At 38.8% G+C, this 22,317-nt stretch overlaps 2 protein-coding genes across 2 annotated transcripts in view; both read right to left on the bottom strand.

The window, feature by feature from the left end:
* Window positions 1-3,987: 3,987 nt before the first annotated feature.
* On the bottom strand, window positions 3,988-8,487 carry DUSP11 (dual specificity phosphatase 11). The gene is made up of 8 exons (XM_053464584.1): window positions 8,195-8,487; window positions 7,163-7,238; window positions 6,597-6,728; window positions 5,514-5,637; window positions 5,206-5,266; window positions 4,824-4,870; window positions 4,262-4,337; window positions 3,988-4,175 (listed from the first exon to the last, which is right to left on the bottom strand). Exons 1-8 carry the CDS (start codon window positions 8,311-8,313, stop codon window positions 4,010-4,012), a joined length of 801 nt encoding a protein of 266 aa, XP_053320559.1. The 5' UTR covers window positions 8,314-8,487; the 3' UTR covers window positions 3,988-4,009.
* A 1,750-nt stretch (window positions 8,488-10,237) lies between these two features.
* LOC128491465 (disintegrin and metalloproteinase domain-containing protein 9-like) overlaps window positions 10,238-22,317 on the bottom strand; it is a 29,141-nt gene continuing 17,061 nt past the window's right edge. The window contains exons 14-19 of the mRNA XM_053463787.1: window positions 16,495-16,690; window positions 13,240-13,342; window positions 12,449-12,632; window positions 11,603-11,683; window positions 10,827-10,993; window positions 10,238-10,349 (exon numbers count right to left, since the gene is read on the bottom strand). Of these exons, the coding sequence (XP_053319762.1) occupies window positions 10,238-10,349; window positions 10,827-10,993; window positions 11,603-11,683; window positions 12,449-12,632; window positions 13,240-13,342; window positions 16,495-16,690 (843 nt within the window). The remainder of the gene's footprint in view (window positions 10,350-10,826; window positions 10,994-11,602; window positions 11,684-12,448; window positions 12,633-13,239; window positions 13,343-16,494; window positions 16,691-22,317) is intronic.

Here is a 22,317-nt window from a genome sequence, read left to right as displayed (position 1 = left end):
TCATTACGCTACACACTTTGGTGGCTATATGTAAACCTTTTCTGTATGTTACATGCCCACTTTCCTAGTTTTTTGGGGTTTTTTTAGACTATTTAAATACATACATATTTCAAAATTTTGCTTAAGATATTCCTTTGGGTGCACGAGATGAGCTGGTACAACCTAATATCTATACGATACCTACATGTCACCAACATGTATGTAATACACAGCTTTCCTTCATGATAACCCCCCCTTAAAAAAATAAAATCATAAAAAAGATACACAACAATCATATCATGAAATCATTTTATTAAAAAAAATAATTTGGTTTCTTCCCATCTCCCACCTTCTACTAACCCATACTGGCTGCACAATTTAGAAAATACATATCAATTAACCCTTGGTGTGCAAGTGAGAAGGCAAGATTTCATGCTACTTAAAAAAAAAATAAAAAAAAATAAATGTATAGATATTGAACATTAATTGCCGGTAGCGTGACACTTAACCAAAGCTTTTTAAGCTACTAGATGAGAATGCTTCGGCAATGTGCAATCCCAGCGCCTGCAGGAGGAGAGCTGCAACTTATGGAAAAACTGAATAGTGTTAGTGAAAAGAAAAGAAGGAATCAAACAGAGATCACTGAAGCAAACAGGTTTATTGATGCTATACAAGGCTCTATATATACACACACACACACACATATATATATATATAATTATATTATATACACACACACACATTGCGCAACCCGTCTAAACTATGTTAACCCTTCACAACTAGCTTTTATGTGGTTCAATATGAGAATAGACTCTCAAAAGATCCTGGAAGTCTTCAGAAAAGATATTTAGAATTTTTCTTTAATCTTTCACTTAAAAAGTGAGCTATAATGGAGGTATTGCATGGATAGGCTTATTATAGATTGTTAATGTATGTGTCTCAACTTTTCAAACAAGTTTCCTTTAACTGATCCCATTATACCTGTGACATCACAATGGAAGCTGACTGGTATTACACTAGCGCCACCTGCTGGCCCCGTACAGGATAAACAGCTCCAGTCTGAAGCCAGGTATAAGCAGAGAGACTGGTAATCTAACTAGTGAAGGCTTTATAGAGGACAAACAGGGCATACGTAGAAAAAGAGGCAGAGTTGTATTACAGAAAAAAACTGGTAATAAAATATACACAAAAAGGATTAGTAATTGGACCCATAACATCATTTTGATTCTTTGGGTAAAGTTTGTGATCTATTTGGCGATATCACCGCTTAGGTGAATATATAACAACAGGCGAGTTAATGGGCATATTACACATAACCCTTTAGAACAAATGCCACAAGTGAACCATGTGGGGCCATAAGACGACAACATGCATTCAAGCTATTTAGCATCTGCTTTGATCTTCAGAAGGTAAATGGGAAGGTAATCTATTCCCGCACAGGCTTTTACAACTGCTATTATGATATGGAAAAACATTGTAATTAGGAAATGTCAAGAATGCATGAAATCCAAGCAGTAAAGGTTTTCTAACATTTTATGCTACAAACCGAACTCACCAGAAAGCAAAATGAACTCAAATTTTGGTATCCTAGAATATCAGCCCTCAACAGAATACTAGCTGAGAAACCAGACACTTCCAGAAACTCATTTAAATTGGGTAAATTACTTAAAAAAAAAATTCTGCCCGACATACTCTGCTGAATTGAACACATAACTAAAAGGTTTTAGTTATATTTGTTTAGTAACACCTTTTTTTGTAGAATGCCTTAACCCTTTTCGAGAAATGGTTATTTATTCATGAAAAATGTTTGCAGTTGGGATATTTATGGGAATGGATAATTGTCATGCGACACAAAAGCAGGCACTGTAGGTCATTGCCATAGAAACTGAAATAGGTACAGAAAAGGTTTGTTTTTTGTGAATTTTATTAAGAATAAAAATTCATCTTTTCCAAGGTTTTTGCATAACATGCCAGATAGGACAAATAAAATTTTCATTACAATGGGTAAGGGTTGTTCTTAACAATCAAATACATTTCACACCTTTCCCCCCCATTCTATTATACGATAAAACATTAGTTTTACCTAAAATCAAGGAAACCCCCTAAAATTCAATTAAGTAAAATCAGATAGTGTCTCGTTAAATTCACAAGCGTTTTTCAACATTCAAGCGACAAACTTACATACCCAATACGAAAGCTGCTTTTCTTATAAAAACAAAGATCCAAATTTATAATATGCAATTTATGATTTTAAGCCAATTTTGTGATGGGGAGGCTAGCTAGAGGGACTCTGATCCCTGGAATTAACTGGCAAACTTAATAAAAAAAAGGGGCACAAGTATTCCATTGTTAATATCTAAAATATATTTCTAGAATAATAAAACAAAATAAAACACAGTTGTGTGAATCAAAGTGTGTTAAGAAAACAGATGTCCAACTATAGAAGTCTAACACACACATGGTTATTTAAAGATGGCGACCAGCCCGGGAATATCCAACAATTACCTGAGGGTATTAAAGAAGGCACAGTTGACTACTGGTTTTATGGGTGGCAGGGAATTACAAATGCCAAGATTCTAACGCAGCGGGTGCGGAGACCAAACGATCAGGGTAGGTAACCACCAGCCTTTGAGATCTATGCGCCAGTAACCTATGCACTAAAGGAGACTCTGGTGCACATCCTATGACATCATCACGAGATCATCCATGAAGTCCATGATGATATAAGCAGGAGAGATGTGGCTCCACACAAGTCAGGCTGACAACTCCACAAGACTACAGGCAGTGAAGCAACCAAGACTTCAGGCATTGATAAGTATCTACTGTACATACAGATGATAACTCAAACTAATCATCTCTTCATCCTCATAACCCTCTTCCGCTGTAGTAACCATAGCGATTCCCATTATATGGAACATATATAAACACTCACATGCAGACACGTCCATCATATCTGCTTGACACACAAAGATCCACATTGCTCTGCAGGCATGCTGGGCTTGCTAGCCATTGGTAAATAAATATTCTGTCCAATTAAGCCCAAGCATCTCTGTATTGTTTAAAAAAAAGTCTACTAAAATCCTTAAGTAAAAGCAAACAAATTAAAAGAAGAAGAAAAAAAAAGTCTGTATCGCTATTTAAAAGGCTAGTTATCTGATGCTGGATTCCTTGTGTATGGATGCCACTGCCCAGACCAATCAGCAGCGGGGCCTTGAGCGGGAATTACGTTAGTCGGATGTTTTCTGCCGTTATTATTCGAGTAACCCCTTCTGCGTTGATAATGGTGTCTGTTCCCATCTCCTTTATGATGGTAATCATGTCTATTGGCATCTCCTCTACAATAACAATTAGAAAGGAACAGTTATCACACGAGAAACGGTTTGAGCAAGTTTTGGGCTGTAATAGCATGAGATACAACTGCTTTTACATCTAAGCATAACCGAGACACCGAGGGTGATCACGGTACCTGGGGATGTTATTCATTTTGTTTCGGTTTGCTCTAGCTACACCAGCTGAATGCAAGATCTGTGAAATTCTGCACTTTTACCTGTGATGCATTTGTGGACCACCTTCCATATGAGGGGGTCCGCACGCCGGCCCCGGCACGTTAGGCACTGGTGGGTATGAATACGCAGGAGGTAACCTAGAAGCAGCTCCAAAATTGGCACGAGGTTGGCTGCACAGCGGGGAAAAAATTAAAAGAAGAATTAAATCAATATTTATTTAAGGCCCTGTTCCACGTAGGGTGTCTCTTAAAATTTCCCCAGATACATTCTGCATCATATAGACACATAAAAGTAATCTGTTTTTTTCTTTCTTTAATGCTCTTTTAACCCCTTAATGACAAAATACATTGTTTTCAATGGGTTTAGAGACTGCCCATTGTCCTTAAGGGGTTAAAAAACGTATTTAAAAGTTTATTGTAATACTAGAGCTGCCTAGCAACAGAGTCCTGTCATTCTACCAAAGCCCTTCCCTATGTTTTACATCACAGCAGGCTGGCCACCAGCAGCCTTTTTATGAATATACTTTAGGAATACCTGTGAGGCCATGGATGATGATGATGATGACGACGATGATGATCCTGACGGGGATGTGGATGACACGCATGCGTCTCGTCATCCATCGTGTGTGGTATATGCGGCTGGTGTGTGGCTAGAGGTGGAAGTAACCTGGGTTTATCCAATCCAGAATTACTTTTGTAAGAAAAAAAAACATACAGGGAGTTACTCATATGAAAGAGAAAGAAGGAAAAAAAATACAGACGTAGCAATTTACATACGTTCTCGTCACTCCATACATCAGGTCATCAATATAGTTTTTGCGCTCTATAGAATGTCCTCGGCTTTTGTTGAATTCTAGGTAAAACAGAGTTTCATAATTAATAAATTACCAAAAAGTGTAAAAAAAAAAAAAAAAAAAAAAAAACTGTACAAAAAGAGCATCCTAGAATTGCAACAAACTTCATTTAAGTCAAGAAGGGGGGTTTAGGGGCGGTTTCTAGAAGATATTTTAATTTAAAGATCTATTTTAATTTAAAGAAAAGATGGATTGGGGGAAAAAGAATTTTTTTTAAAATATTTATATTAATAAAAAAAATGTCAAGTCCCGATTTTGTATATTAAAGAATGACTAATACTATACTATGTATAGTATAAACTACGTAAAAAAAAACGGCATTTAAAAATAAAGCAGCAATTAAGAAATACACATAAAAGAAACATTTCCAAGGGTGAAACAAACCCACATCAGCTTATACTAAAACACAGCATCGGAAGCATATTTAAAGCATGAAGTAGTGCAAGCACAGAAGAAAAATACACCAAAAAACCCCACACACATACTTTCTATTGCTTCAGAAGGCACCATGTCAGCCACATCAATAAGATATCTGGAAGAAGACAAGCGATTAGACTGAAGGTACAGCCACAATGTTGGGTGAACCTCCAAAGCGTTCCTCTGCTCATCTTTTATTGCAGACAACGCAAAGAGACAATAAGACAAAAAACGAACCTCTTTAAATGTATAATCTAAACAAATGTTGTGCCTGACAAATCATTTTAAGTTTTTACACTGGAAAACTAGAAGGGTTAATTGATCTAAAGCAGGTTCATAAATTCAGATTCCTTAGCGCCGATATGTATTAGCAGAAATTCTCCAAATTAGAAGGATTCTTGAACACAAAAAAATGAAATCTCCAAAAAAAAATAATAAATCCAGACTCACCTACAGACCAAATACCCAGTCCTATTCAATCCATGCGTGCAATGAACACCAATAAGTTTTTCTGTACAAAAAAAATATTAAAATCTGATTGCTATAACAGCAGAATTCTACATTTATCGCTCAGAGGATGCCTGTTTACCGCCATGTTTTAAGAACGCAAATGAAAAAGAATCATATTTTGGTGCAAAATAAAAACTAACAACTTGCAGGTAGCAGATCTGTCAAAGAAATGCTGCCTGTTTTATTGAAAGATGACAGTAAGAAACACCGTAGTGGTTAGAACGCACACCTAATAGCAGCCAACCTACCATTGTCTGAATTCTCTCTTAGAAACTGTTTCACGATGCACTTGAACTGAAATATGACCTCATCGTTTGGTATTTCTTGCCCAGCAGTGAAAAGTTTGACGTAGTGCAGAGTCTTGGGTAACTCCTGCAAATAAACAAACGTACAAAGATTTTTTCAAATATTAGAAGAAATGTATATATATCATTTTTCTTTGGAGAGGAGTTCAGACAAAGAATGGCTACTAAGATCATAACCGAAGAATAAAGCTCAAAAGCAGAAAAGAGCCATAAGGTCCATCAAGTCTACCTTTTACATGGCACTGGCCTCATCTAATATTTAGGACCGAAATCCAAAGATAATCCGATAATAAAAACCACGCTAAAAGTAGTTTAAAAACAATACAGTAATACAGAAGCTACTACAGTATATGAACCCTTTCCTGACCAACGACGTACCGGGTACGGCATTAAAATACGTGCCTAGAGAACAAGTCCCGCCCCCACACGTTTAAGTTTATATTGTGTTTGTGTGGTTGGAGTTAGTTAGTAGGGGATTAGCTATGTAAGGTTAGTTAGGGGTTAAAACAAATAAAAGTACATTTTAAATCTTAACTTTACAAATGTTAAAGTAAATGAAGAATATATAGGAATATAGACTGGTTTCCAAATCAGGGCGAGTTAAATAATATATTTTTTGTATTTTCTAGCTGTGGATAATTTATATACCTGTCAACATATGAATACATTCAATTTTTTTTCAAATTGTATTCAAAAAAAGTAAATGTCTTACATATAGCAATATCCCCCCCGAAAAAATAATTAATGTGGGAACACTGAATGAGAAAATGGGAAATAACGGCTGAAGAAAGACACGGCAAACACACAAAATTGGTCCTGTGGTATAAAATAGCCCTGGCCTTTAAGGAGTTAAGGAGCTGCTCCATAAGCGGGCAATGGAAGAAGAAGGTAGTCAACTTTGGCTCTAGAAATATAATAAAGCTTCAAACATAAGGATTTGGCCTCATAACGTTTGTGTTTTTACGTCTTAGGACAGCCTTACAGTTATATCCGGTTTATCTGCTCGTATTAAAGCATTGACGCTACCTTCGGCCAGTAGTAGCGAGTAGTACACGTTAAATCCACGATCAGGCCAAGTTCTTCATTCTGGTTTTGAATTGCTTGAATCAGGTCTTCTGGTGAAAAGCGTTCATGAGGAGCAAGCTTGTTCTCATAAACCTGACAATAAACAGAGCGGTTATTCCTCCCGGAACACATCATTCACTTGAAATGTAAATCTTATGTCTGAAGTGACTGCTGGAACGCGAACTCCAGACAGCCGACATTTATATGCGTTCTAGCTCTATTATTTTAATAATCCACAATGGTATATGCTAGAATGACTCAGTCTTAATCCCCCATCTGGACCCACTGACTAACAAAAGTCTATGAAGGAATGGACTTCATTAGCATTGCCATAAAGCATCGGCTCAGTGTGGTGTTTGCACAGGAAGTCACCCAAAACATCACATGACTGAGAACAATGGCGGCCGCCAGGACTGCAGATAAAGGGCGTTTATTGAACCCCCCCAAGCTCAAGTGCATTACTGCATCCAGCATGGGATTTAATACTCAAATAAAAATACTGCATCAGCCAGACACAAATCTCTTACTTTCTTTAAAGGAACTTTAAAAGTGATAAAACGAGTGCCCGGGATCCGTTTGCCGACTGGGATATAATCTGTCCACCTAGAGAGAAACAAAAGCGATCATGTATGTATTTGTCTGAACACACGGAGGATCCACACGGTATATCAGCAGAGCTGGATCACATGCGCCTGAATGCATGACGGCAGCAGGGTCACTTTAATTTCTGTCCCCGATTAGGGAGAATGTACCTTATATTATTATGCATTCTTCTATAGAGGGGCTCATGCTCTAATCTTATACGACGTCCGCGTTACGACTTATTACAGACCCCAACTCACTCGGAAACACAGATTTGGTAATATTGGGTTATTCAGAGCCCTGGTTAAAACTTTCATTAAAGGGGCTCTCCCTTCACTATCATGCCTGGGAACTCTCCGGGTGAGCACCGCTTCTCCGGGTCAACACCCAAGTCCTCCGGGTTGCGGGGTCTCAACACCCCCCGCTCCACGCCCACTTTTCCCTTTAAATGGGGGTGTTTCCCGCTGACATCAGCAGTAACATCCGGCGATATCCTGGCCGCGTCCCCCAAGGGAAGGATCCGGGTAGCCGGAGGTATGCTTACTATACATTAACCCCAAACGCTGTAAGATTTCTCCAGCAGGACGGACTGAGCCAGGAGGCTGAAGAAATCTCACTGATTTAACTATACATTATACAGGGCGGGGGAAGCTCTACCTGCAGCAGACGCTCTCTGGGATGGGCCTTTATAATGTATAGCTCAGTCACAGCTCTCCCTTTCATGAATTAACCCCAGAGTGACATCACTAGAAGCGCCGGGTGTGACGGCAGCGCTTTTGTTGCAGTCCTTCCGCCCAGAACCATGTTTATCTGCTGCTTTAACTCCTCTCTGTTGCTTTCTTCCCCCCCGCCGGCTTCCTCCAATAAACGCGACCCCACTCCATGTCAGTTTCGTTTCCCCGGTAGCAGGATCCACCCGCCTCCCTGCTTCTCTTCCTCTCCCGTGCGGGTTTATAAGCACCTGCGCCGCCGGTTACCTGTCCGGTAGATGGTTCCTGCCTTTCCCCATTCCCCGAGCGGACACCGTAATCTGATGACGAATTGAAAGTCGTAAAGGTGGACAGATGAGATTTCGGAACATGCAGATGACCATCATACGCACGCCATCGTTGCTGTAACTGGACACGTCTGAGGCTACACGCTATCATGACATCACTTCCGCCAGTAATAGCGCGGCCATTTTTGATGTGGGTAACGCCGGGCGCTCGCATAGGCGGTAGCGCAGAACTTATCGCAGCACCATATATTAGGATATTTCCGGAATTGAAGAATTGTGCAGCGGTCTCCGGTTCAGATCAGATCAGATCAGATTATAATTCGCACTGGAGGAAACCCAGAACGCGTGAGGGCTTCAGGGGCAATGCAGCCAGTAGAAAGGGCAACTAGCTACGGCGGGGCAAGTTATTATTATATTTTCTTTTGCAAATAGAAGTTCTTGCCGGAGATTTTAGAGATTTTAGGTCCTGGGATATCCCGTGTATGGGTTCCACGGGGCCGGTGCCATTGCACAGCGATCCCCCGTTGTCTGCATTGTGTCTTCCTCAGCATCAGTGAGAAGGTATAAGCTGCTCTATGGGACAGTGTGCTACGGGAGGTTAGGGGGTTAATATTGCTGTTAGGGCAGGGGTTACACAGGCAGGGTAGAAAGTTTGCGGTTGCGCTCGCTCTGCTATTCCGGCTGGAATTAGGATTGGATTGGAATGCCCCCCATCAGTAGTTTGGCCAGTAAGATTAGAAAAGTAAAACTGGATTAAAAAATGCAAATTTGTTACGGGTTTATTTGGGGGTAACCTGCCCTGTATTGTTAACAGGGTGGTAATTGTCTAGTCGGCCTATTGGCTCACAGGGCAGATAGCGCTATTATTTATGTGCTCTGGGTGCGGGGCAAGCGTGTGTATGAGACTGGTTATGTCTGAAGGGTTGTTACATATGTATGTATTTACAAGGTTACTAAAACTTAATAAAATACCACTGGCTGTTGATTATCCAAGTTTTGTGTCTGTACGCTTTCTGGAATTAGTTGTCTATAGATGAGGATTTACCATTGATCACCTGGAAATACCTAACCATCTGAGGGGCAGGAGCGGCGACTACTCATTCCTAGAATCCCAGCTTCTTCGATCCACTACTGTGTGTGAACCACAGGGTTCATTGACTAAATGGAGAGTGGGAAGGAGATTTCAACTCCCTCACTTCTCCAGGAAGAAGGGCTGAGCTAGCCGCTCATGATTCAATGGGCGATGAGAAATCTCACTGGTTTAACTATACATCATACAGGGCCAGACCTGCAGCAGAAGGTTATTGGGTAATAGTGAAGTCAAGGGGTTGGAACCCCAACACTCCTGACAACGATTCTTTTAGCAAACCCTCAGTCTTGCTTCCCGATGTCCTCATCTAAGAATGTTATACGTTTATTTTCCATTGAAACCACTGAGCGACATTTTATGGGTTCTTTTGGAGAAGTCGGGTATAAGTGATTTCTTATTCTAGTTATTTGAGTGAGTGTACCTGAAATCTACAGAAGTTTCATCAACCACAGCTACATTGAAACAGCTTTTATCTGCTTCCCTATGGAAGGGATTTCTCTATGCCGTGTCTGCAGTTTATGTTTTTTTGTACGTACTCCATGCGGATTGTAAGTTTGAAAGCAAGAGAATATATATATATATATATATATATATATATATATATATATATATATATATATATATATCCTGAGTTGGAAATTGCCACTAGATAACTCGCACGTAAAAGGGTAAGAAATGAAACACATGATTAGAAAAATACTGACTTTTATTAAGTCTAACTTTTTGATGACTAACAACCTTTTTTAAACAGTTTTCAAAAATCGCCAGAAATGACAGGGTAATTATCATCTTAGACCTTTAAAGAAATAAGATAACCAACATTGTGATGTATTCTTAAAAACAAATATTAAAAGAGATATTATTCTCACCAAGGCAACATTTATAACATATTTCTAAAACAAAGCTAATACAGCTTGCCTTATAGCGGCAGAATTAATGGAGTACGCTGGACCTCATATACACTTTAGTTACAAACAAAGTGTCCAGGCAGCAGATGTAGTAGCCAGAGCTAGACACAAACTCCATTCCCTCACCATGCTGGAAGCTGAAACGAGGAATGAGAAAGATGGTAGTAGTGTTAGAACATTGCCTGGACTCCAATGCATTTTACTGCATACACTCCCAGCACAGACCCAGCGAAAGCAGTACATTAAACATTACTTATTTCACTGAAGAATGGCATCACAGATGAGCGGCATTATTACTCCTCTACATCCTGCTGATGAAATTCACACCGCAGCAACGGACCTACTATGTACTGGAAATTGTCGTCTGGGAATGTATTGCTGCTCGTTTCATGTCATCTCATTTTCCTCCGGAAAGTCATGACTGAATACTATCAGTAAATACAAACTAGTGTTTCCTTACCAGTGTCATAAATACATTCTGGATACAATAGAGGTGAGCAAATGACAAAAAACATGAATTAAGAGGATTGAAAAGGTGGAAAGATGTAAATGCAACAAAGTGCGCTTTAAGCCAGCTGTTTGCATTGTTTGTGACCACGACAGAACATACTAACGTGGAATACGCACCGTTTTCTAGCTGGCGTGTCTTTGTTGAGCCGAGTTTTCTGAATGAATTTTCGGTTGCTGGTCCACTATCGGCGCTTCCACCAAATCCACTGACTGTGCAGTTAGGAGGGGCCCACTTCACATCACAATGGCAATTTCCGTTGTTATTGCAGACCTAAGAACATGATGCATTTTGCCATTAATACTCCTTTAGGGGTCACAATAATACATGTATAAGTCTCTCTCGTCACAGGGCTTGTTATTTTACTCGTAGGCAAAGTGGCAACAAGCATCTGCACTGCTAAAACCTAAGCTGAGGTTAATAAATGCACTGATGCCAGGGATAAAGCTTTGGGTTCGAAACTTCTCTGCAGTTAATAGACAGGTTTCTGCAATACGATCTCAAATAAGACACGCTCTGCCTACTTATTACACAGCTCGTGTCCTAACAGGGTTATCAATCGCATATGAGGAAGATTAGCATCGTCGCAAAAACTCATTATTTATATTTAAAAATGTATAAGGCGTATAAAGTCAGTGTGGCCTTTGATTAAAATGTTAAAGACTAATTATACAGTTAAAGACCACCGAGCGTTCTTCAGGGGTCTGTGTGGTATTAAGACAGGTTAACAGTAACACAGTAAGAAGTGCTGCGTAAATTGTCGGCGCCATATAAATAAAATATAATAATATATCACAAACCAGCAAAGAGTGCCCTCTGGTGGCTGAACCATATACGGTACATTAGTAAAAACTGCCATTTTTCATGGAATTCATTACTCACCCCATTTCCTCCACACTTTTTTTCCACATCACAATCATATCCCAAAACTGAAAGATCGACACAACTACGGTTCATACAAATCTTAAAAGAAAAAACATGTTTTACTGTAAGAGCATAACAGAAATGAAAGCATCATTAAAACAGCTCATAAAGGTATCTTTAGTTAACAATTTCCTGCCTTTTTCACAGTTTAAACTTTATATGCGTGTTTAGACTGGCGGGTAACGGCCTTGATTTTACTTTTTAATAAAATGATAATCGAAGCACTTACTCTCTATAGTTGTTGAGGCATTAGACTGCCACTTTCATGCACATCATACTTTTCTCTTTGCATTTAGGGGCTTATTTGTTAAAGTTGACATTTGCATGATCGTACATGGCTAGTCGTCCATACTTTATGTACAGTTAAATAAATGAGATTAAACAATGCTTCACGCGTGGACTGAACACTTTCATCAGGCATTGCAAGGCCCGGAAAGTTGAAACTTAAATTGTCCTGCAATCTTCTACGTCCCTGGAAAAACCGACCGTATCTGACATCAACAGACCACAACTTAGTCATATCTAACATCATGCTGTCAATCAAGTTAAATCTAAGGGAATTGGCCCAATAGAGTAAAGCAGCCATGTTTGTTTGGACCTGCAGCTTGTATGTTTGTTTGCATTGAATAGTTTTTATGCTTACAGGCCCCAAAAAACATGCTTTGCCAAACCATAAAGTATAGGACTTCTAATTAAATCAACATCGTGAATATTACATTTCATGGTATAACGTTTTACATCATTCCTGTTAGGATTCGCTTCCTCTGTGATAGGCAGTATGTTACTTTTCCATTACCCCAGTACCTTTCCTGTTCCGCATACGGCCCCATCCGGTACTGCTCCGTGATCGATGGAATCTTTCCTGAATCGGAAATCTAGTCCCCAGCAAAATGAGTTCTCGTTGGGCATCTGAATAACAGCGGCGTATTTATCTTGGGCTTGGATTGTTTCCACACCTTGGCACTGAATACGTCCACACATCACATCCCTAAGCAAGTAGAAATAAAAGAAAGTGGGTTAACAAGTCAATTCTTCTATGACACAGGACAAAAAAACACCCTCAGTAGTAGTGGTCACTGACACGTTTCATCTGTGTTGCCGGAGATACTGCATTTACTTTCAGACAATATAGAGGTTAATGGAGATTTTTCCAGATATAATCCAAAGCTCTCTAGTGCCATTAGGTTTATTTATGCTTGAAAAGGCTGAGCTATTAAAAGTTGTCACAGATTGTTGGTAGCACATTGATAAGGGGGCATACTGTCCCAAAACATTAGCGCTGTCACAGCTCAGCTTTTTTCAAGGGTAAATAAACCTGGGGGCACCTTCAACGACCCGGTGTCTGAGGTATTTATTTTATATGTTCCTAAACATCTTCCCAACATCTTTAACTCTTGCTGACCGTAACACTTGTTGTTGCCAAAGCACTACTTGACTCCAGCGCATCGTCCTGTGTCCTCCAATGTAAAACACGTCTTACAGAGTCGCACATGATGAGCAGTGGGGGAATAGTAAACTATACGCCTAAACTAGACTCCTAAACGTTAAATGAGTAATACTGAATTCCACCTAGCCACCTCGTTAACGTGACTTACTGGGTTTTGCATTGAATCAACTCGCCGTCTGTGCCACAGTTTCCAAATCTGTCACCAACAGTATTCACAGAATGGAAGCAGGAGAGAGGAGCAACCACAGCACCTGGGCAGGAGAAAAATGACACCCTCTGATATTGTAGATATCCTTACAGTACATAGGCATATAAACTTTAACCCCTTCGCGACCTTTGCCGGTTCAGGACCGTCATGACAAGAAGGTCACTAAATGACCTTTGACGGTCCTGAACCGTCAAAAAGTTAAATAAGCTTAGAAAGTGATCAAGGATCACTTTCTTCGCTTAAACGGCCTTGCTGCAATGCCTCGATGTCGAGGCATTCAGCAAGGCCGAGATCGGCATCAGGGGCCATGTCTGGCCCCTCCCCGGGGCGTCAACAGCCGCCATACATTGTATGGCGGCGGACGCCCGTTTTAAAAGCGTTTAGGAGGCGATCAACGATCGCCTCCTAAACTTAAATGGTGTCGCTGGAATGCCTCGATCAGGAGGCATCCAGCGACACCAAACACTTACCTTTAGGTGGGCTGTGACCGCTCCGGAGAGCGGTCACAGCCGCCGCTGCCGGTGATCTTCGCCATCAAGCAAGATGGCCGCCGCTCTGTAAAAAAAAAAAACAAGAAAAAGTTTGCTAGATGGTCTCCAGACCCTCTAGAGAACTGGCTCCACTTGCTGGTTTAATACAGGTACTGCATTCAACCATGCAAGTCAATGGAGCCCAGCTTTCTAATCACTATGTGATTAGTAAAATATTCAAAAAAAAAAAAAAAAAATGTGCTAACATTTAAAAATAATTATGCAGTGATGTCACTAGATGAACCATCCAGTACCAGCAAAATGTGTAAAAAAAAATATAAAAAAAGTATTAAAAAAATAAAAAAATAAAGTTTATTATTTTGAGCAAGTGCTAAAATTTCTCAAAAATCTCAAAGAGTTAAAATAAAGGCACTTCAAATACCCAAGGGGTGTCTAATATATAAAAAAAATGGCTGATGGGGTAAATTGGAGTGGCCTAGCTCACACATAGGGCATAGGTACAGACTGACCAAAATGGAGAAAAAAAGCGCACTTCCCAAATGTGGCATTTTAAATCTGAAACAACCCGACAAACCCATGCATGTCGGGTATCACTGCACTCAGGAGATGTTCCTGAACACATATTGGGGGGTTGTTTGACAGTGACATATACCAGAACCTGTATATCTATAACTAAAGTACAATTTGTGTGAAAAAAATTACTATTACAAAGTTTGACAAAGTGTAGTTCTATAATTGGTGCATGGAAAGGGTTAAAATAACAGCATTCGGAATACCCTGGGGTGTCTAGTTTTCCAAAATATATGGTTTGAATGGGTTAAATTGAGTTAACCGGCTTCAAAGATATTCCAAAGAGGAGATGGAGGCAGAATGACCAAATGACCACCTGAATTACGCATGCCCCAAAAGTAGCCTTTTACCAGCTAAACAATCTGACAAACCCATGCATGTGGGGTATCGCTGTACTCAGGAGATGTTCCTGAACACACATTGGGGTGTTGTTTGATAGTGACATATACCAGTATATACCTGTATATCTATAACTAAAGTACAATTTGTGTGAAAAAAAAAAAAAAAAATTACTATTACAAAGTTTGACAAAGTGTAGTTGTATAATTGGTGCATGGAAAGGGTTAAAATAACAGCATTTGGAATACCTTGGGGTGTCTAGTTTTCAAAAATATATGGTTTGAGGGGGTTAAATTGAGTTAACCGGCTTCAAAGATGTTCCAAAGAGGAGATGTAGGCAGACTGACCAGATTTGTTAAAAAAGATTTGGAAATCATAAAACGCTGCTTGTACTTATTGCCCTATAACGTACAAAAAACAGCAAAAAAACATAAAAACATTGGGTATCTCTAAACTCAGAACAAGTAGTAGAATCTATTTAGCTAGTTTTTTTACTTGCTTTTTTAGGTGAGTAAAAGATTTTTCAAATAAAAGTCATAAAATGTCTTTTTTTTCAATTTTTCACCATGTTTTTTTATTTTTTTTATAGTAAATAAGATGATACGATCAAAATAATGGTATCTGAAGAAAGCCCATCTTGTCCTGAAAAAAACAATATATAACTTATGTGGGTACACTAAATGGGTGAGGAGAAAATTACACCTGAACACAAGCACCACAAAAGTGTCAAAACAGCCTCGGTCCCACAGGGTAGAAAACGAAAAATGAGCCCGGTCCTTAAGGGGTTAATAAAAGCACATACAGTTATATATAAGTTACATAAAACACAAACGTACAAAATACCATGAGCTTTAAAAGAGAGCTAATAAAATGCATGTGATATATATGTTTAAAGGGACACTTCAACGCTTTCAATATCCATGTGGTTTTGCAAATACATGGGGGGGTCTTCATAATTCCCCATATGCATTGGGCTCGTGTGTAATTTCAATGGGAACACTTTCCTGCCGCTGATCGGCTGCTTCAGCCAAGTACCGTCGGATCACGGAGGAGGAGGCCAGCTGCTAGGTCCGGTAAGTGCTTTATTTTTATGTTGTTTTTTCTTGGGAAGAATGCTTATTAAAGTACTCGGAGTACCTTTATATGTATTCTTCTATAGGGTGGGTGTCATGGACACTAAATTTTCCCTTTAATGTTAAATCTTTTTGCAGAAAAAATATCTAAACATGACACTTTTTCAGTACTTTGAAGAACTCAGTAGTACAAACAGTTTAAACGTTCTATTAAGATATATTTTATGCAAATTAGGTATCTTTTTTTAATCTTATTTTCCAAAAGCTATTTAGAAGAGTGAAATATTATTTTTTAAATCTTATTTACTGAAAGTGATATAGAAGAGTGAAGTAGCTTTGAGTTAGAGTTGGGGCTAGGAATTGCAGAAAGAAGAGACAGCAATATGTAATACGATATAACATTCCTAGCTTCCTTGCTTATGGAACGGGATATTATCCTGGAAGATGAATAAAAGTATAATCAAATGGATGTGTATCAGCTACGCTATAAAACAAAAGCAATCCACAGACAGTGACTCTGCCCCCAGCTGCCAGAATCGGTTCACTGTCCCACGGAGACTTAACATTGCAAACACAAAATATGATTTATTAGACTAGGAAACATTTAAATATGAGCAATTCACGTTATGTCTTATATCGTAAACACACTAAATGTTCTTTCTATAATGCACTTTCCAGTGCTTTGTAAAAAACCCTGCGCCAATAGAGACCTAAAACCCTACCTTCCCCAAATATGCTTTGACAGTGCTCATTGTAGTCATAGCACATCTTTTGGTAGCACACAGACCGGCCTTTGTTACAGGGGGAGCCATTCTGAAGGTATGTATCTAACGGGCAATCTCTGGATTTTCCATTGCAGTATTCGGTTAGGTCGCACTCGGTGCCTGGAGTCCGACAAGGTGTTCCTCTAGGTAGAAACTGAAAAACACGCACATGATGTAAAAAAGCTAATGCCTTGTGATCTTGCAGTTGTCTCCATGCTTTATAGTACTGGAGTCAAGCTATCAGACAGTTTCAAATCAGTGGTCATGCCATCAGACGCTTTTTCTTTAGATTAGCAAAAGGTGCCTTAGACCTGGAAATGTGATAATAATCATATAATGTTACAATTTTTAGTGGATTTTGCAGAGTTCTCACACAAATATATCTCTCTGCAAAATTAGATACGTTTATTAAACAAATTAAAGGTAAATATCCGCTCATATCTAGCAAATTACCTTTTATAACATTTCTGCATATATTACAAAATTCCACCGTTGGACCAACACATTTACACTGCACATATCTCACACACACACCCCTATATAATATCTTACAATATTGTGCATTTTTACTGTGGAAATTTAAAGATATAGCACCCCAAATAGCAGTGCAGTACTTGATAAATGTCATATTTCAACATTCTACATGGGGTTAAAAAAAAATCCCCCCATTGGACCAATACAGTTACACTGCACATATCTCAAACACAACCCCCTCTATTATTTCTGAGAATATGGTGCATTTTTACTGTGGAAATTTAAAGCTATAGTGCCCCAAGTATCAGCCTGGTAGACAGCAACCGTAATTTTTCAACATTCTACATGGGGTTGAAAAAAATTCCCCCATTGGACCAATACAGTTACACTGCAGATATCTCAAACACATGCCCCTCTATTGTTTCTGAGAATATGGTGCATTTTTACTGTGGAAATTTAAAGTTATAGCGCCCCAAATATTAGCCCAATACATAGCAAATGGGATTTTTCTAAAATCTACAGAGGGTTAAAAAAAATTCCTCCATTGGACCAATTCAGTTACAGTGCAAGTATCTCAAACACACCATTCTCTATTATTTCTGAGAATATGGTGCATTTTTACTGTGGAAATTTAAAGCTATAGCACCCCAAATATCATCCCAGTAGACAGCAACTGGCATTTTTCAGCATTCTACAGAGGGTTAAAAAAAATTCCCCCATTGGACCAATACAGTTACACTGCACATATCTCAAACACATGCCCCTCTATTATTTCTGAGAATATGGTGCATTTTTACTGTGGAAATTTAAAGCTATAGCGCCCCAAATATCAGCCCAGTAGACATCAACTGCCATTTTTCAACATTCTACAGAGGGTTAAAAAAAATTCCCCATTGGACCAATACAGTTACACTGCAGATATCTCAAACACATGCCCCTCTATTATTTCTGAGAATATGGTGCATTTTTACTGTGAAAATTTAAAGCTATAGCGCCCCAAATATCAGCCCAGTAGACAGCAACCGTCATTTTTCAACATTCTACAGGGGGTTAAAAAAAAATTCCCCATTGGACCAATACAGTTACACTGCAGATATCTCAAACACATGCCCCTCTATTATTTCTGAGAATATGGTGCATTTTTACTGTGGAAATTTAAAGCTATAGCGCCCCAAATATTAGCCCAATTCATAGCAAATGGGATTTTTCAAAAATCTACAGAGGGTTAAAAAAAATTCCTCCATTGGACCAATTCAGTTACAGTGCAAGTATCTCAAACACACCATCCTCTATTATTTCTGAGGATATGGTGCATTTTTACTGTGGAAATTTAAAGCTATAGCGCCCCAAATATCATCCCAGTAGACAGCAACTGGCATTTTTCAGCATTCTACAGAGGGTTAAAAAAAAAATCCCCATTGGACCAATACAGTTACACTGCAGATATCTCAAACACATGCCCCTATATTATTTCTGAGAATATGGTGCATTTTTACTGTGGAAATTGAAAGCTATAGCGCCCCAAATATTAGCCCAATTCATAGCAAATTAGATTTTTCAAAAATCTACAGAGGGTTAAAAAAAATTCCTCCATTGGACCAATTCAGTTACAGTGCAAGTATCTCAAACACACCATCCTCTATTATTTCTGAGGATATGGTGCATTTTTACTGTGGAAATTTAAAGCTATAGCGCCCCAAATATCATCCCAGTAGACAGCAACTGGCATTTTTCAGCATTCTACAGAGGGTTAAAAAAAATTCCCCCATTGGACCAATACAGTTACACTGCAGACATCTCAAACACATGCCCCTCTATTATTTCTGAGAATATGGTGCATTTTTACTGTGGAAATTTAAAGCTATAGCTCCCCAAATATCAGCCCAGTAGACAGTAACTTACATTTTTCAACATTCTACAGGGGGGTTAAAAAAAATTCCCCATTGGACCAATACAGTTACACTGCAGATATCTCAAACACATGCCCCTCTATTATTTCTGAGAATATGGTGCATTTTTACTGTGGAAATTTAAAGCTATAGCGCCCCAAATATCAGCCCAGTAGACAGCAATTGCCATTTTTCAACATTCTACAGGGGGTTAAAAAAAAATTCCCCCATTAGACCAATACAGTTACACTGCAGATATCTCAAACACATGCCCCTCTATTATTTCTGAGAATATGGTGCATTTTTACTGTGGAAATTTAAAGCTATAGCGCCCCAAATATCATCCCAGTAGACAGCAACTGGCATTTTTCAGCATTCTACAGAGGGTTAAAAAAATTCCCCCATTGGACCAATACAGTTACACTGCAGACATCTCAAACACACCATCCTCTATTATTTCTGAGAATATGGTGCATTTTTACTTTGTAAATTTAAAGCTATAGCGCCCCAAATATCATCCCAGTAGACAGCAACTGGCATTTTTCAGCATTGTACGGAGGGTTAAAAAAAATCCCCCCATTGGACCAATACAGTTACACTGCAGATATCTCAAACACATGCCCCTCTATTATTTCTGAGAATATGGTGCATTTTTACTGTGGAAATTTAAAGCTATAGCGCCCCAAATATTAGCCCAATTCATAGCAAATGAGATTTTTCGAAAATCTACAGAGGGTTGAAAAAAAATCCTCCATTGGACCAATTCAGTTACAGTGCAAGTATCTCAAACACACTATTCTCTATTATTTCTGAGAATATGGTGCATTTTTACTGTGGAAATTTAAAGCTATAGCAGCCCAAATATCATCCCAGTAGACAGCAACTGGCATTTTCAGCATTCTACAGAGGGTTAAAAAAAATTCCCCCATTGGACCAACACAGTTACACTGCAGACATCTCAAACACATGCCCCTCTATTATTTCTGAGAATATGGTGCATTTTTACTGTGGAAATTTAAAGCTATAGCACCCCAAATATCGGCCCAGTAGACAGTAACTGCCATTCTTCAACATTCTACAGGGGGTTAAAAAAAATTCCCCATTGGACCAATACAGTTACACTGCAGATATCTCAAACACATGCCCCTCTATTATTTCTGAGAATATGGTACATTTTTACTGTGGAAATTTAAAGCTATAGTGCCCCAAATATCAGCCCAGTAGACAGTAACTGCCATTTTTCAACATACTACAGAGGGTTAAAAAAAATTCCTCCATTGGACCAATTCAGTTGCAAATATCTCAAACACACCATCCTCTATTATTTCTGAGAATATGGTGCATTTTTACTGTGGAAATTTAAAGCTATAGCGCCCCAATATCATCCCAGTAGACAGCCACTGGAATTTTTCAGCATTCTACGGAGGGTTAAAAAAAATTCCCCCATTGGACCAATACAGTTACACTGCAGATATCTCAAACACATGCCCCTCTATTATTTCTGAGAGTATGGTGCATTTTTACTGTGGAAATTTAAAGCTATATCGCCCCAAATATCAGCCCAGTAGACAGTAACTGCCATTTTTCAACATTCTACAGGGGTTTAAAAAAAAATTCCCCATTGGACCAATACAGTTACACTGCAGATATCTCAAACACATGCCCCTCTACTATTTCTGAGAATATGGTGCATTTTTACTGTGGAAATTTAAAGCTATAGCGCCCCAAATATCAGCCCAGTCGACAGCAACTGCCATTTTTCAACATTCTACAGGGGGTTAAAAAAAAATTCCCCATTGGACCAATACAGTTACACTGCAGATATCTCAAACACATGCCCCTCTATTATTTCTGAGAATATGGTGCATTTTACTGTGGAAATTTAAAGCTATAGGGCCCCAAATATCAGCCCAGCAGACAGCAACTGACATTTTTCAACATTCTACAGGGGTAGAAAAAAATTCTCCCATTGGACCAAAACAGTTACACTGCAGATATCTCAAACACATGCCCTTCTATTATTTCCGAGAATATGGTGCATTTTTACTGTGGAAATTTAAAGCTACAGTGCCCCAAATATCAGCCCAATACATAGCTAAAGGGATTTTTCAACATTCTACAGAGGGTTAAAAAAAATTCCTCCATTGGACCAATTCAGTTACAGTGCAAGTATCTCAAACACACCATTCTCTATTATTTCTGAGAATATGGTGCATTTTTACTGTGGAAATTTAAAGCTATAGCGCCCCAAATATCATCCCAGTAGACAGCAACTGGCATTTTTCAGCAGTCTACAGAGGGTTAAAAAAATTCCCCCATTGGAGCAATACAGTTACACTGCAGATATCTCAAACACATGCCCCTCTATTATTTCTGATAATATGGTGCATTTTTACTGTGGAAACTTAAAGCTACAGTGCCCAAAATATCAGCCCAATACATAGCAAATGGGATTTTTCAACATTCTACAGAGGGTAAAAAAAAAATCCTCCATTGGACCAATTCAGTTACAGTGCAGGTATCTCAAACACACCATCCTCTATGATTTCTGAGAATATGGTGCATTTTTACTGTGAAAATTTAAAGCTATGGCGCCCCAAATAACATCCCAGTGGACAGCTAATGAGATTTTTCAACATTCTACAGAGGGTTAAAAAAAATTCCCCCATTGTACCAATACAGTTACACTGCAGATATCTCAAACACATGCCCTTCTATTATTTCTGAGAATATGGTGCATTTTTACTGTGGAAATATAAAGCTATAGTGTAATTTAGTTATAAATATAAAGGTCCTGGTATATGTCACTGTCAAACAACCCCCCAATATGTGTTCAGCAACATCTCCTGAGTATGGTGATACCCCACATGTATAGGTTTGTCAGATTGTTTGGCTGGCAAAAGGCTACTTTTGGGACATGCGTAATTCAGGTAGTCATTTGGTCATTCTGCCTCTATATCCTCTTTGGATCATCTTTGAAGCAGACTACTTCAATTTACCCCATCAAACCATATATTTTTGAAAACTAGACACCACAAAGTATTTCAAATGCTGGTATTTTAACCCTTTTATGCATGAGAATATAAAAATATTTATATTTATTTATATATGTTCGATAGTGACGCATACCAGGAGCTATGAATTCATTCCTGAAGTACAATTTGTGTGGAAAAAAATACAAAATTAAATTTTGGGAAAGACAGGTGGTAGAATCTCATGCATAAAAGGGTTAAAATACCAGCATTTGAAATACTTTGTGGTGTCTAGTTTTCAAAAATATATGGTTTGATGTGGTAAATTGAAGTAGTCTGCTTCAAAGATGATCCAAAGAGGATATAGAGGCAGAATGACCAAATGACTACCTGAATTACGCATGTCCCAAAAGTAGCCTTTTGCCAGCCAAACAATCTGACAAACC

Source organism: Spea bombifrons, chromosome 4 (genome assembly GCF_027358695.1).
Source record: "Spea bombifrons isolate aSpeBom1 chromosome 4, aSpeBom1.2.pri, whole genome shotgun sequence".
NCBI lineage: Eukaryota > Metazoa > Chordata > Amphibia > Anura > Pelobatidae > Spea > Spea bombifrons.
This window is presented reverse-complemented; position numbering and strand designations above follow the sequence as displayed.

Coding starts and splice junctions, on each gene's coding strand:
- DUSP11 (XM_053464584.1), bottom strand. CDS start 8,313: ATGATGGTCATCTGCATGTTCCGAAATCTCATCTGTCCACCTTTACGA. Junction 7,239..8,194: donor AGGAACCATCTACCGGACAG/GTAACCGGCGGC, acceptor GTTTCTCTCTAG/GTGGACAGATTATATCCCAG. Junction 4,338..4,823: donor GCCTTCTGAAGCAATAGAAA/GTATGTGTGTGG, acceptor TGTTTTACCTAG/AATTCAACAAAAGCCGAGGA.